Consider the following 14,273-nt stretch of genomic DNA (forward strand, 5'->3'; position numbering starts at 1 on the left):
GAACCATCTGAGTCCAAGTTATTTGAATCATATATAAGCGTCCTTGCTAACTAAAAAGTATTAAGAGTAGTATTGTTTTTTGTTGTTGAAGAACCATGACTAGTAATCATTCAGTACCATTATGCACTATATTATAATCATAAACTTTTATAATTTGAGCGGCAATTATCGTTCTGGATATTGCCGTAATATTTTACCCTTGCTGAGATTTTCTGCAGATGATCCTATTTGTGCTTGTATTGGCTTCAACCATGTTATACTTATTCATAGGCATACTTTGAAGAATGGGCGGAGAACAAAAATGGTCTGAACAGAAAAGAAGATGAGAAGTTTTTGTTCCTGCTCCCCAGATTAATGGGGTTTAGACTCATAATATTGGCATCAGAATCAAATGAAAATGGAAATTTTGGGTAAAGAACCTGATTGAATGAATAAAACCTCAGTAATGAATAAATCTTAATCCAATGTGCCGTTGTACCTCTTACTGTAACTCGCTGCATTAAGGCAGTTGGCCAAGGATTTAATGAAATAGGAACATCTGAATCTTTACAAGAATCTCAACAAAATGCTGCAGACCTTTAAGCAAATGCTTGAAGTAAAAGTGATATTTTTACACACGCAATATGATAATGCCATTAAAACTAAAGGTGGCTGAATGCAGCCTTAAAAAAAAGCAATTACATTTAGTCTCAAGAAAGATTATTATGAAGGATTTTGAAAACAACATCTATTATACATTGATATCATTTTTATTATATTAATTTAGTAATAATAATTATTATATTAATTATTCATTTGTTATATTATTTTTGTTAAAAAATTTTATAGAAGGGTTAATTTTGTCATGTGGTCTTGAAAGGCTAAATCAGTGGCCTGGCTTCAAATTGCAGGTCAAGTTTTCAAGATTTTTGAACCTCAGAGCAGCTGAACAGATCGAATTCTGATAGTTATCCCATGCTGAGATCACCGTGTTTAATATAGGTGCAGCCACCCTTATCACATCTAAAAATAAAAGCAGCACCACGACAGGTGTGGAGTATGAAATTCTGATACGAGGGCATTTCCGGGAAAAATATGAAATCATAAAAAATATAAAAAAAAGTCGAAAAGATGAAGTGAACCAGGCTCTCATGGAAGCAAAATAATTTGATAGTGACGTGCTGTGAGGCTTCGAGATGCAATTTCACAGCGCTTTACGAGCAAGCATCTGCTGAGCCGTTAAGTGAGAATTGTTCTATAGTCAGAATTCATGTTTCTCTTTCTCACTCTTTCTTGTTCTCCTCTTCCTCTTCGGGTTTCAGGGATGTGTGGTTGTCAGTCAGCGCTGCCGGATCTCCATGGTACCGTGATCGTTCTGGGCGCTGGAGACACGGCCTTCGACTGCGCTACATCTGCCCTCCGCTGTGGCGCCCGCCGGGTGTTTGTGGTCTTTAGGAAGGGATTCACCAACATAAGAGCAGTTCCAGAGGAGGTGAGGAGAAAGGAAGATAATGCCAGAAAGAAGACTGAACATATTCTTGAAAGATGACAGATGCCTCTTGGTTTGATATTTTATGTATGACAGGGATTTTAAAACTTTTTTGACAGACACACAATATTCTGATTTCCCTTCCTGAAATGTTTATCTTTTTATTTTAGTATTTTTTATTTTTATGATGTAGCCTAATTTATTTATATAAGTAAATAAATACATTAATATGACAGTTGTTTTATTATTTTATTTTATTTTATTTTAACACAATTTTGGATGCAGGAAGAATCCCTTTCCTTTTTTTGTATTCCTTTCCAAAGATGGTTTAGAATATAGTTTACTGTAACAATTCACTTTTTTTTTTTTTTAAAGAACTATCGAAAAGTTAAAGTTCATTGTTGAGTTCTAATTGGAATTAAAACTTGTTTTTAATTCAGTTTTTCTTCTCGGACTTGGGCAAAAAATAGATTACAACTAGAAGAAGACCAAGGAAAGCAGAGAGTCCAGGAGAGTCAGGAATTGAGAGAAAGAGAGTCAACATCAGGCAGCAGAGTGAAGCTTATTAATATTTGGTGTGAGAGAAGTGTGAAGCAGAGATTTATGAAGAGCTCTGTGAGAGTGTCCTCTCTCTCTAGACCACTGACACCGCTCCTAAGCCTTTCCACTCTCATTTATTGCAGACATGCCTTTGCTTTCAGGGGGAGATTACTGTCAATTGTCCTACTCACACACAGGGCTCTCTAGTGAGCTATATACCCGCTTCCACACTGGTAATGATGCCAGCCAGCTAAACGTGTCATGATCAGCTCCATTTAGACAAAGCTGTGAAATATGTGCGTCAGATGTACTGAGGGAAGTTATTTTTTTTCACCATTATGTTTTTGAGACAGGGCTAGGACAAAGTACCGGCCCATAAAGTTGTCTTTCTATAAAAAAAAGGTGCACGTTGCTTGATGAAGTTCACAAAGTACAAATGAAATGCCAAGGTACAACTGTAAAAATGTCTGATAATCTAATAAATTTAATCATTTAAAAAAAGAAAAATGTTTTCCAAACAGTTAGCCCCGCCTCCAAACTCACACCATTGGTTGAGTCAGAGCAAAGCAGCAAAAAAGCCACAGCAGCAATGTTTCCAATCAAAGCTGTGAATTTAAAGGGTCTATAGGGAAGAATTTCCATGTATTAATCGCTTCTTTATTGTTAATGTGTGAACAGCTTGTAACAGAACTTAATAAAACGAGTCCCAGACTTCCTAGGTTGTCTATGAAAGCATGTGGACTGATTTTTTTGACGTTAAATTTAAAAGGATGTGAAGTTTACGCGCGCTCCAGAGAGCCTCTCTTCCATTCACATGAAACGAATGCTTGTACAATGTTCAGGATAATGCCGAAAGAGCTCTTCTGGGGTGTTTCCCAAAAGCATTGTTAGTCAACTAACGTCGCAAGTTCCATTGAATTGTGTTAAACATTAGACATTATAAACATAAAACATTAGCGAATAATGTTTCCATCCCATGTGTTCAAGAGAACAAAATGGTAACTTCTTGGGAAACTGCCGCAAAATATCTGTATTAAAAATCAACGTTGCTGCAGTCGGGGAAGTCACCGTGGCTCTTTTGCCGTACGTCATAAATACTTGCACCTCAGAGCGCACAGATGAAGCGCAATAAACGCCGTCATGTTCTCTTGCATTCAGATGCCTGGTGTTTTGCCAATGCAATTGTGTGAGACACTTCTGGGAGGTCATTATACCAAATCATTTTGATGACAGACTTTGTCTCAGGCATTTCAGAATAACAAGATATTCAAGATATCCAATCACTTCCTCTGTTGAGGCAAAGGCCACATGAGTTCTATGTTGCGCATTGATGGATTTATTCGATAAATGTGTTTCCATCAGTTTATTGCACGTCTTATCGGATAAAAATTGAGCGCATACGTTTTTATACACGTTTTTAGAAATTATTTGCATCTTTGTGTTCATATCCAACAGTTTTTTTAATGCAATAACCACAATTCACATTAAAATGCATGGATGGAAGCAGCTACTGTTTGCACTATTCAAGTCTCACTTACAGCACATTTGAAAGTGGACTTTGAAAGTATTTTAACTTCAGAAAAATTACACACTTCACCTTCAAGTCTGATTCACACATTGTTCTTCACATCGCCCACCACATTAAGACAAAGTACGTTAAATCGCAGTGATTATTCACATCTGTTGACACTCTCCAGTGAAGGCGCTCGGCTAATACGGCCGCCATCATCTTCAACTCATTAGAGCTGTTTATAAGCTATATTAAGTTTAAGGCTCCTGTAGGCGTATATAATCAGAACAGAGCGCTCGATTGTGCATTGACGTGAACTGAGTCAATTTATGGAAACGTAGTAATAAGGAAATAGAATTGTCACCGCACGACTACATTCCTCCCACAGCAAAACTGGTGGGCTTCTTTCAGGGGATTCAGCCGCCCTTTTCATCTCTGTTTTTTTTTTTTGTAATCGGAGAGAAAATCTGTATCTGAAAATCTGTAAACTTTCTGATGTGCTTCCACCAAGCCAACATCGCACTTGATGTTTTTAACGAGGTACACCGCTCTCATAATCACGCGCTTCATTATCTCATGGCCGGATAAAAGACGTGACCTTTGCTGTTTGTTGTTATGTGCGCTTGCCGCTAACTTCACACTTGTTCAGTTCTAAGATCAGAAACATTCTTAAAGGGATAGTTCAACCAAAAATGTAAATACTTTCATCATTTACTCACCTTCATGTAATTCCAAACCGGTTTGACTTTCTTTCTTCTGTGTAAGATAATGTATGTTGAAAAATGTCTTACAATGCAAGGCCTTATGCAAGGGTTTTTTGTGTGAAAAGTTTTAGGTCAGTGAGATTTCAATAAAAGAAAGAAATGAATACTTTTATTCAACATTTATAATAGGAAGAAATGTTTCTTTTGTACCAAATCAGAAAAATTAGAATGATTTCTGAAGGATAGTGTGAGTAATGATCAAAGTAGTATATTATATTTTTAAATATATTAAATATTTTAAAATATATTATATTAATTGTAATAATATTCCACAGTATTACTGTCAGTTTAAAAGAATTGCAGCCTTGGTGCGCATAAGAGTCTTCTTTCAAAAACATTCCAAAAAATGTACTGATCCCAACCACTTTTAAATGTTAGCGTGCATATATATTAAAGTTTTTTTATCAAATGTTTGGCCAACACTGTGCATTTCTCACGAGTCACGATTCAAGGGGGTGGTTAAGTTACCTTCAAATGTCTGCACCATTGGATTTGTTGTAATTCAGTTTGCTAGCAATTATCTAAATTTAACTAAATTTAACTAATTTGCACAGCAAGATTCTCTTCAAACTAGCTCACTGCTTACTGCATACTGTGCTCTTCATGAATACTGCATGCTATTTTTAAAAAAGTACTGGATGTGAAAGAGTAAGCATTATGCATAGATAATCATTTCAAACTTTTCATGTCATATTTCATTGTGTAAAATGTGTATTCTGAGAGTAGAATCTAGCTAGAATCTTTGTACATGAGTACCTTTTATTTTAGGGCCTTAGACAGTTTATGTGAATTGTAATCTTTATGATGTGTTTAGATGGAGCTGGCCAAGGAGGAGAAATGTGAGTTCCTGCCCTTCCTGTCTCCACGTGAGGTGTTGCTAAAGGGAGGCCGGGTCCATGGAATGGAGTTCTGCCGAACCGAGCAAACCGAATCGGGACAGTGGCTGGAGGATGAGGAGCAGATCGTACGCCTGAAGGCCGACTATATCATCAGTGCTTTCGGCTCTTTGATGAACGACCCTTCAGGTACTGTATGTTTCTTATTACAGATAAACACAAAGTTGTCGTTAAAGTCAGCATGAAATGGAACCTGCGATAGTCTTTTCTTCCTTATTGCGAGGCATATCCGAGTGAAACGGCTTCAAGTATAAGAAAAAATGTAAGACGGGTCTTTATTTTTTCCATTGGGAATTTTTTTGATTGTTGAATCATTGTGGTTTGCTATTGGTCGATCTCATGTGAGTGACAGGTTGCCCCGCCCTCACGCCAGTAAACACATCATCAGAGAAGAGAAGAGATGTCGCTGCAAGAGGGAGAGGAATTTTGTTTATTAAATAGTACGAAGGGCACATACATTTAAAATAAATATTGATGTGCACGGATAAATCATTTCTAATAAACACTGCAATATTCCATAAAAGAACAATCATTTTCCATTTGTATTTCATGGTGACTTTAATTGTGATTTATTTTTTTCCCCAAGTAGAATCCTCCAGAATTTTTTCAGTTTAAAACAGTGTTGCTGCCTGTTCAAAATGTTTTGTTTATAGTTTTATTCAGGATGCTTCCTATGTTGGGAATAGTCTCTAGGTGCTGGAACAGACCCTAATGTCTCACAGTAAATTTAGTGATTCTAAACAGTGTTTGTGGATTGGACTCGGGCTCATTATGCTGTAAGTAAACCCTTCAGTGCCCTGAACGGCTGCCATTTCCAAATGGATGAGGCCCATGTTGTTGGTGTTGTTTCAGGGATTTATCCGTTTGATTTAGGGTGAATTAGCTTGGCTGTCCTGCCGCACCAGTGTTCTCTGATTAAGTAGTGAAGTGTACAAGGGTAAATTTGACCAACTATCCCAGGCCCCTGCTAATCCACTCGCTTCTTATCACAGAAAGTCTGGAAATCAGTAGGTAAAGTTTGGGTAACACTTTAGTTTGATGGTCCACCTTAGACATTCTACTAACTATAAGTAACTTTGCAACTACATGTCAACTAACTCTCATTAGAGTATTAGTAGACTGTCTGCTTAATATCTGCTAACACTTTATTTTGATGCTTCACCAACAGATATCCTGAATATAAGTAACTTTGCAACTACATTCAACTTATTCTACTAACCTGAACCCTAACCTAACAGTCTACTAATACTCTAATGAGAGTTAGTTGGCATCTAGTTGCAAAGTTACTTATAGTTAGGAGAATGAAACTATTATAAAGTGTAACCAAAGTTTGACCATCACATGCACACATATACATACAAAGACATGTTTCATTATATTAACATAATATAATTGCATATTATATTATGTAATATTATTCATCTTATAATTATTAGAATATTAATTAAATTAATATATAATTGAATATGAAATGCAATATAATGTGTTCTGTTATGATATTTAATTTAACGGAATATTACAACAGAACACATTACTGGTCAGGGTTAATTGCTTTACAATTGGGATATGGCACATGTTGACATTATTAAATAACTTTCTTTAATTAAGTCATTAACACATTATATAATGACAGATATTTACATTGAACATTTACATTTATAAACATTATTATGACTATTTCTAATGATCTCAATTGCAAATGTATATCAAAATTATAATTTTATATCTCATAACTGCGACTACATCTCACAATTGAAATTTTATATATATATATCATAGTTTTTACTTAATATTTAGTAATTGTGGTGTATTGTGATTATAATATATCTCACAATTGTGACTTTATATCTTTAAATGTCACACAGCTGTATATCACACAATGTTACTTTAGTTTTCATTTGAAACTTTATTTCACACTTTTGTGGAAATGGGCCTCCATACTTTTTTTTTTTTTCTTTTTTTTTTCTTTTTTTTTTGCCAAACATCAACATTTCAAGGCGACACAGAGACTTTTGTAACTGATGTGTTGCTGTAATGGTGTTAAGATTGTATGTGTTTGTCTTTGATGGTAGTGTGGTGATGAATGGCTTTGGATGAGTTTGATGCTGTTACCAAATGGAAATCTTCTTAAAGCAGAGTGTGAATGGATTAGCATTGAGCTCCTGCAGTCAACCCTCTGGGAGCAAACGCAAGTCATTACCCGCAGTTACAACCCCAAAATTATTCCTGGACGGTCTTAGTGACGTGATTACAGGGCGAAGAGAGAGACTGTGCGTCCATTAGAGTGAGAGTCACCAGCGCCAGAGTCACCATCTTCATTTCAACCGTATAATTATCTGTTCGCCAAGTCCCTGAACCGTGACCAATAGCAGGGTGCGAAATGCACTGCATTTATTTCGGCCGTTAATTACTGTGCTTGTTTTTTCTAACAAATTTTAGTGTAATCCCTCTGGTAAACTGAAGCAATTGTGCTAAATCCAACCTGTTGGTCTCTAGTACTGATAGATATAGTCAGGTACTTGCGATCACAGCATGTCATTCATGTAGTTAAATGAACTCAGTTAACAGCTGATTAATAATATAAATTGTTACAATTCAATCATTTAATAACTGTAATCAGCAGACCTGCTAATTATTGGTGGGCTGCAGTATACAGTGTGTTCACGGCTGATGACAGACCAGAACTTTTCCTGGCATGATTTTGAAGTCCACTAATTAGATCACGCTGCTAAAGGGCAGACCCGCTATGATTTTCAATTAGGGTTGCATTAAAAAAAAACAAGGTGTAATGTCACTGAGAGACTGTAGTGTCCAGACTCCAGAGCTGACTGGAGATTACATGAATTCACGATAATGAGATTCATCCCACTGACGCTATGAGTTTACTCACTGACCAGCCTGCAGTAACACAACAAACTGTCTAAAACTACAGCCCGCTGTTTCATCAGCTGCAAACGGTACATGCTTTTATGCGTATCAAGAACATATCTGGTGCAAATGCCAGTGAGAATTATTTTGGTTATAGAGTGCCATTCAAAAGTTGTTTGTGTGTAAGATAAAAAAAAAAAAAAAGTCTCTTATGCTCATCAAAGCTGCATTTATTTGATAAAAAATACAGTAAAAAACACAATATTGCGAAATATTATTGCAATTTAAAATATCTGTTATCTATTTTCATATATTTCATAATGTAATATATTCTTGTGATGCAAAGCTGAATTTTCAGCGTCATTACTCCAGTCTTCAGTGTCACATGATCCTTCAGAAATCATTCTAATATGCTGATTTGCTGCTCAAAAAATATTTTTGTTATCATTATCATCAATGTTTAAAACCGTTGTGTTGCTTAATGTCTTTGTGGAAATCATCATACTTTTCTGAAGACTTTTTTTTGTAATATTACTGTAATTTTGTATACATTTAATAATAATTTTTTGTTTATATATATATATATTTAAAAAATTGTCTATGCTACAAAAAGTAAAAATCCTAGTAAAATATCTTAATATCCTTAAAACAAACTAAATACTATACTGATTACTGAGAATCAAAATTGACCACAATGACTTCTTTATATATTTATATATTTGAATTAAGCTTTTTCTTTAAACCTAATGGCAACATTTATTTTTGTCTCCAAAACTAATTGCAATCAATCAGTATAAACATTCGCCACATGAAACTTTTCAGTCAAGTGTGCCCATGGAATTTGAATTGAGTAATTTCCAGCTCTGGATAAGTATATTTGCATTTCCAGACTTATCCCCGCTATTCAGTTTTCTAAAATAAAACATTAAGAATTTCTGAAAATGTATAAAAATTGAGCATACAAGCAGAGTTTTAATCATAACATAACTGAATGAATTTAAGGCGCACATTTTCATTATGCAAAGGGCTGTCAAACGATTAATCGCATCCAAAATAAAAGTTTGTGTTTACATAATATATGTGTGTGTACTGTGTATAATTATTTTTAATACATAAATACCCACACATGCATGTGTATTTAAGAAATATTTGCATGTATATACTGTATATAGACTGAATGTAGCCTATATATCATTTATATTTTATATAAATATAAACATTTTATATATAAATAACAAATTTTTCTTAAATATATACATGTGTGCATTTATATACAAAATAATTATACACAGTACACACACATATATTATGTAAACACAAACTTTTATTTTGGATGCGATTACATTATGTACAAAATACATGTTATGCATGTTTTAGGTTTCTTCTCATCACGTAAGGGACTGTTCGTTATTTATTTAAGGGGCCACCGGAGGAGATTTGAGATCTGTAGTCAAAAAAGACTTGACCCTCCCTTCGCCAGCAATAATTTTTTATATGACCCTCCAAAATGATTGTGAAAAAAGGCATGACCCTCCCCGATAATTTATTGATTAGGCTACTTTTCTGGTTTGCGCTTGGCAAAGATGTTCAGATAGCCATTCCATGATAAACGACTAAACTCCTGCTTTCTCATCTTGCTGTAATGATACACCAAACCTACAATTCGGTTCGTATCACAATTTTTGATTTGGAAAAAAAATCATGTTTTCGGGGCTGATGCAGTGGTGATGCGTTCATGTAAAATGTAAGGGTGGCGCTGCCAATACAGTATCTTAAAGCTGCCACAAAGAACCAGCAAAAGTAACGATTATGAATAATATAGCAAGGGGACATTTTAATTGTTTATTAATAAACAAGTCTTTGTCAGTGTCGGTTGCAAATATAAAGGTGACGATGCTGACTCGCGATCTTCGCAATAGTGAAAGGCCAGAGAGAAATGCACATTTCGGATTACATAAGCAGAGAGCAGTCTGTCTGTTTTCTTTCGTTTTGAATTGTTCTGTTAAAAAGTAGACATGTCAAGCTTTCTATATATTTATCAGATCTGTGAGGCAAGTAGCCTACTACAGCCTATTATGATGTTTCGGTTAATTTATTTGACAAGAGTCCAGTTCACACGCAGGCGCCTCCGTGTCATGATGATTTTCTACTATTTACTTCTTATATATTAAATCCAGACAATTTGTTGATGAAACATTGATTAAAATTAAGATACAATTTATACAAAACGAAATTCACTTTAAAGAAAGGCTTTCTACAAAACAACACTTAATAAAGTGGTCAAAATCATGGCTGGCCATGTCTCCCGATATATTGCGTAGGCTATACTTTTCATAATTAACATAGATGGAAAAAAAAAACATTATAATATGAAAATGCGCTTATTATGGCTACAACACATATACAGACTCTATTTGTACAAATTGCTGCACATTTATTAAATTCTGAATTTTGCACACAAGTTGAAAGGCATTTGTTTGTGCATATTAAAACATATCTGCAACATTTATCAAGTTCACTGATAATTGTGCTATTATGTTTACAAAAGAGCCGAGACACACAGAAACCGTATTACATGTTTTTTTTACTGAACTTCCTTCTTTTTCCACACCCACGCATGCGCACACCATAAAACCTCGCGCAGCTGATTCTATAACAACCAACACAGCTAGTTTACTTCATAATAGTAGCCCCCTTGTTATTCCCCTAACAGTGTGTAAATAAATGATTTTAGTTAATTATGTGATTGTGAACACAACATGTGCATGCATTTATTAATCATTATGATACTAAAATCATAATAAAGTAGTAGGCTTCCCTTTCAATAGTCCAAATTCGCGGTGGCGCTGCCATTTTCGTCTTTCTTCTGTGGATTTCTTCAGCTCCTGGTTGGTCAAATTCAGATAGATCGACACATCGGCTCATTCAACCGCACAGCGCACACACCTCACGAATTCAAGCCTACAGCTCCCGAACTTTTTAGACATGTTTAAAAATTATCGTGACGTCGAGAGGTTCGGCTCGGCTCGTATCTTCCTAGCACACGACATGAGCCGCAACATGCGAGCACAACCGATTTCCACGCGATTTCTCCCGAGTGAAAAAAAAAGCCCGCCTTGGAGTATGAATATATAAACAGGCGTTTCAGTATTAAATGCATTTTCTGAGAATTTATATTTCATGTTTTGACAGCAAATGTGACATCCATAACGCTGGAATTGCCCAATTTTAAAGAATTTATCCTCAACTAGTTTTTTTGGTGTAGGTCTATTTTATTATGTTAACTTCAAATACGTAATACTAATAGTAATTAAAAAATGTGGTAGCCCTATGTCCAACACATCACACTCCACTGTTATGGGGGCAATTTCAGTAGATTTGCTCACTAACATTGTTGTGGAAACACAATAAGAATGGAAACTGAAATATGGTAGTATCGTGCTACAGCACACATTATATCAGCTGCAGTTCTGGCGCCTCAGTCCCAATACTGTAAAACTCGACGTACATTCACATCACATGTTAATGCAGCGGTAGAGTTACACTCACAGGACACTGCACTTATTCGCAATCCCAAAAGTTCATTATTTGCTCGTGCTTTAAAGCTTTGCCGGGTAAACATTACTTTGGCGTTCTGTTCTAATACACTTTTTCTGAGCGCGTACTGAAGTGCGCGCGCACTGTCAAACAGCGCCAAACTAGATTTTTGTTGGGTCAGACCATAGATAGCGATGGGGGGCCGAGACCGAGAGAGCTACATAAAGCTACATGGAAAAAATATGCACCAAACAAGCCACTTTGAAATGTAGCTGTTTTGATGAATACAAAAGTTGGGTGACCCTCCCCTATAGACTAAAAAAGTTGGATGACCCTCCCCTCAACAAAGAAAAAAAAGACATGACCCTCCCCTATTTTCCTCCGGTGGCCCTTTCCATAAATACCGAAAGGTCCCTAAGTATGTTATCACTTTGAGAAAATCAATTCAAAATATATTTAAAATAAAACATATGACTGTACTATATGCCAAATATAATGCTGTATAAACCATTTATGTTAAATATGTTCTGAAAAATCTACAGAGAGGTTTTGGAGTTGAAATCGAAGACATAGGGACCCTGTATATGTATAATGCATTATATGTACAGGCTTCACAGAAAGCATTATTACATATACATTTATTCAGCAAACATCACAGCAATGCAGTTATGGCTTTACATTTTGCCCCTTTTTGGTCCTATAATTTCTTCATTTTTCCTGTGTGCAATCTGAGTTTGTCCTCACCTTGAATTTAGCACCTCTGGTTGTTTCATAAGTATTATTAGCACTATTGTACAATGTCTGACCTGCTCACAGCATCTGTGCAACATGTTAAACATCAGGCAATGTCTGCTCAGCAGGAGAGGGTTATCATTATTAGCAATTAGTCTGCAAGGTTAATTAAAGCACACCAAATCACCTCTTAGCAGGAGCAGGAAATGGTGTACTTGACCGAAAGCCAGCTATTGTGATTTTGCCCATTGAATAATAATATTGTGGAGGTTAGAGGTTGTTGTGTGTGCAGCTGTCTTGTCTTGTTCTTACATGCCTGTGTTCTTCTCGGTCCCTATTTTTGTTTTATTGGCATCTTAGTGTACTTCTACATTTCAGATATTGCGTTTTATAACACAAGCCTCAGTTCCGTCCACGCCGCACCTTCACTTAGTTGTGCAAAAAAATGCTGAGGGGTGGTGTTTTTTTTTTTCCATCTGTGTTCTTTCATTTAGGAAATATGAATTACTTGCCCACTCAAGTGCCTCGTCAGATTGGTCTGGCCACGGCCGTCGAGGGCTGGTACCAGAACAGCTGACATGGCTAGAAAAGTTGGCTGGTAATCTAGCGGGCCTGCCCACTGGAGCTAACAGATGATTTGATCCCTCGCCACACTTGGCTATTTCTTCTTTCCCCCATCTCTTCTTTTGTGGGGGAGAAGGGCTGGATTGTGATGGAGTGTTCTGTACCCGGCTCCTGTCACTCCAGCCAAGGCTCCGCCCCCATCCACCCGGTCAGCCGAATATTCAAACATCAGCATTCCATTAATCACACTCCATCAGTGGTAATGAGCCCGCTTGCTTTCTCCCGCACAAGACTGAACAGCAACTTGCATTTGAGCTCGGCACAGTCAAACACAAGGCTTTATACACTGACTGAAACACCAGTAAATTAGAACAGATTGAGAATAATTTAAATTCTTGTCATTATTTACTCATCCTCATGCCATTCCAAACCGATATGACTTTTATGCTTTTGTGGCAGATGTATTGCAAAGTCTATTGGCTGCTCTTCCAATATGGGGATTGTCAAGCTCCAAAAATTAAAAAAATGCACCATAAAAGTGGTTTATATTAAAGGTCTTCTGTAGTCATATGATGTGTGAGGACTAGACCAATATTTAGTTTGTTTTTTATGAAAGATCTGTATAGCTCTCATATGCCATTTTGGGAGTGAACCACTGTTGTAGTACAGTGATAAGTACAGTTAATATTAACCATATCAATAGTAATCAGTATTAATTAGTGATGATATTTGGCATCATCCCTGGTCTAATAACAAAAAATAATAATCATTATGAATGCATTTTATGTAAAGCAAGTCTTGATTTAATTTCATAAATTCTGTGCATCACATATATGTTGCCTAGATATTGTTCGGACACACACACAAAAAAGTCCTTTTAAAGTTCCAGGTTCCAATGAAAAAAAAAAAAAAAAAAAATGAAATAATGAAATAAAATAAAATGAAATGATGAAATGAAATAAAATTAAATAAATAAAATTAAATGAAATGGTGAAATGAAATAATGAAATTAAATGAAATAATGAAATAAGTATAATATTAAATTAAATTAACTTGATGTGAGCAATTCTTCAAAGAATCTTCACAGCATACAGGTTTTGCACGGGAGCGAGTAAAGGATGACATCATTTTTTATTTTTCTGTGAACTATCCCTTTAAATTCTATTTAACTCAGAGCGTTCCTTGATTTGATTAACAAGAATTAAAATGGTTTGTACTAACTTGAAATGTGTGCCATTGCAGCAGAGACCAATGGGAAGTCACTCTGATGGAATGAGGTACTATCCTATAGTGTGCTGGTCCGCAATCCCCGTCCTCTCCTTTATCCAGTGTGGATTCCTCTGCTTAATGGACTCTTGCAATTTGCATCTGTCAGTGAGGAGAATGCCCATAGG

The 14,273-nt window shown here is 35.8% G+C and overlaps 1 protein-coding gene across 1 annotated transcript in view; it reads left to right on the top strand.

The window, feature by feature from the left end:
- The window catches only part of dpyda.1 (dihydropyrimidine dehydrogenase a, tandem duplicate 1), a 190,950-nt gene that overhangs the window by 67,123 nt on the left and 109,554 nt on the right, over window positions 1-14,273 (top strand). Inside the window, 2 exon segments of the mRNA XM_056249222.1 lie at window positions 1,302-1,471; window positions 5,097-5,307. Coding sequence (XP_056105197.1) covers window positions 1,302-1,471; window positions 5,097-5,307 — 381 coding nt within the window.

The sequence above is a fragment of the Rhinichthys klamathensis genome, unplaced genomic scaffold (genome assembly GCF_029890125.1).
Source record: "Rhinichthys klamathensis goyatoka isolate OS25496 unplaced genomic scaffold, OSU_Roscu_1.1 h1tg000059l_1, whole genome shotgun sequence".
NCBI lineage: Eukaryota > Metazoa > Chordata > Actinopteri > Cypriniformes > Leuciscidae > Rhinichthys > Rhinichthys klamathensis.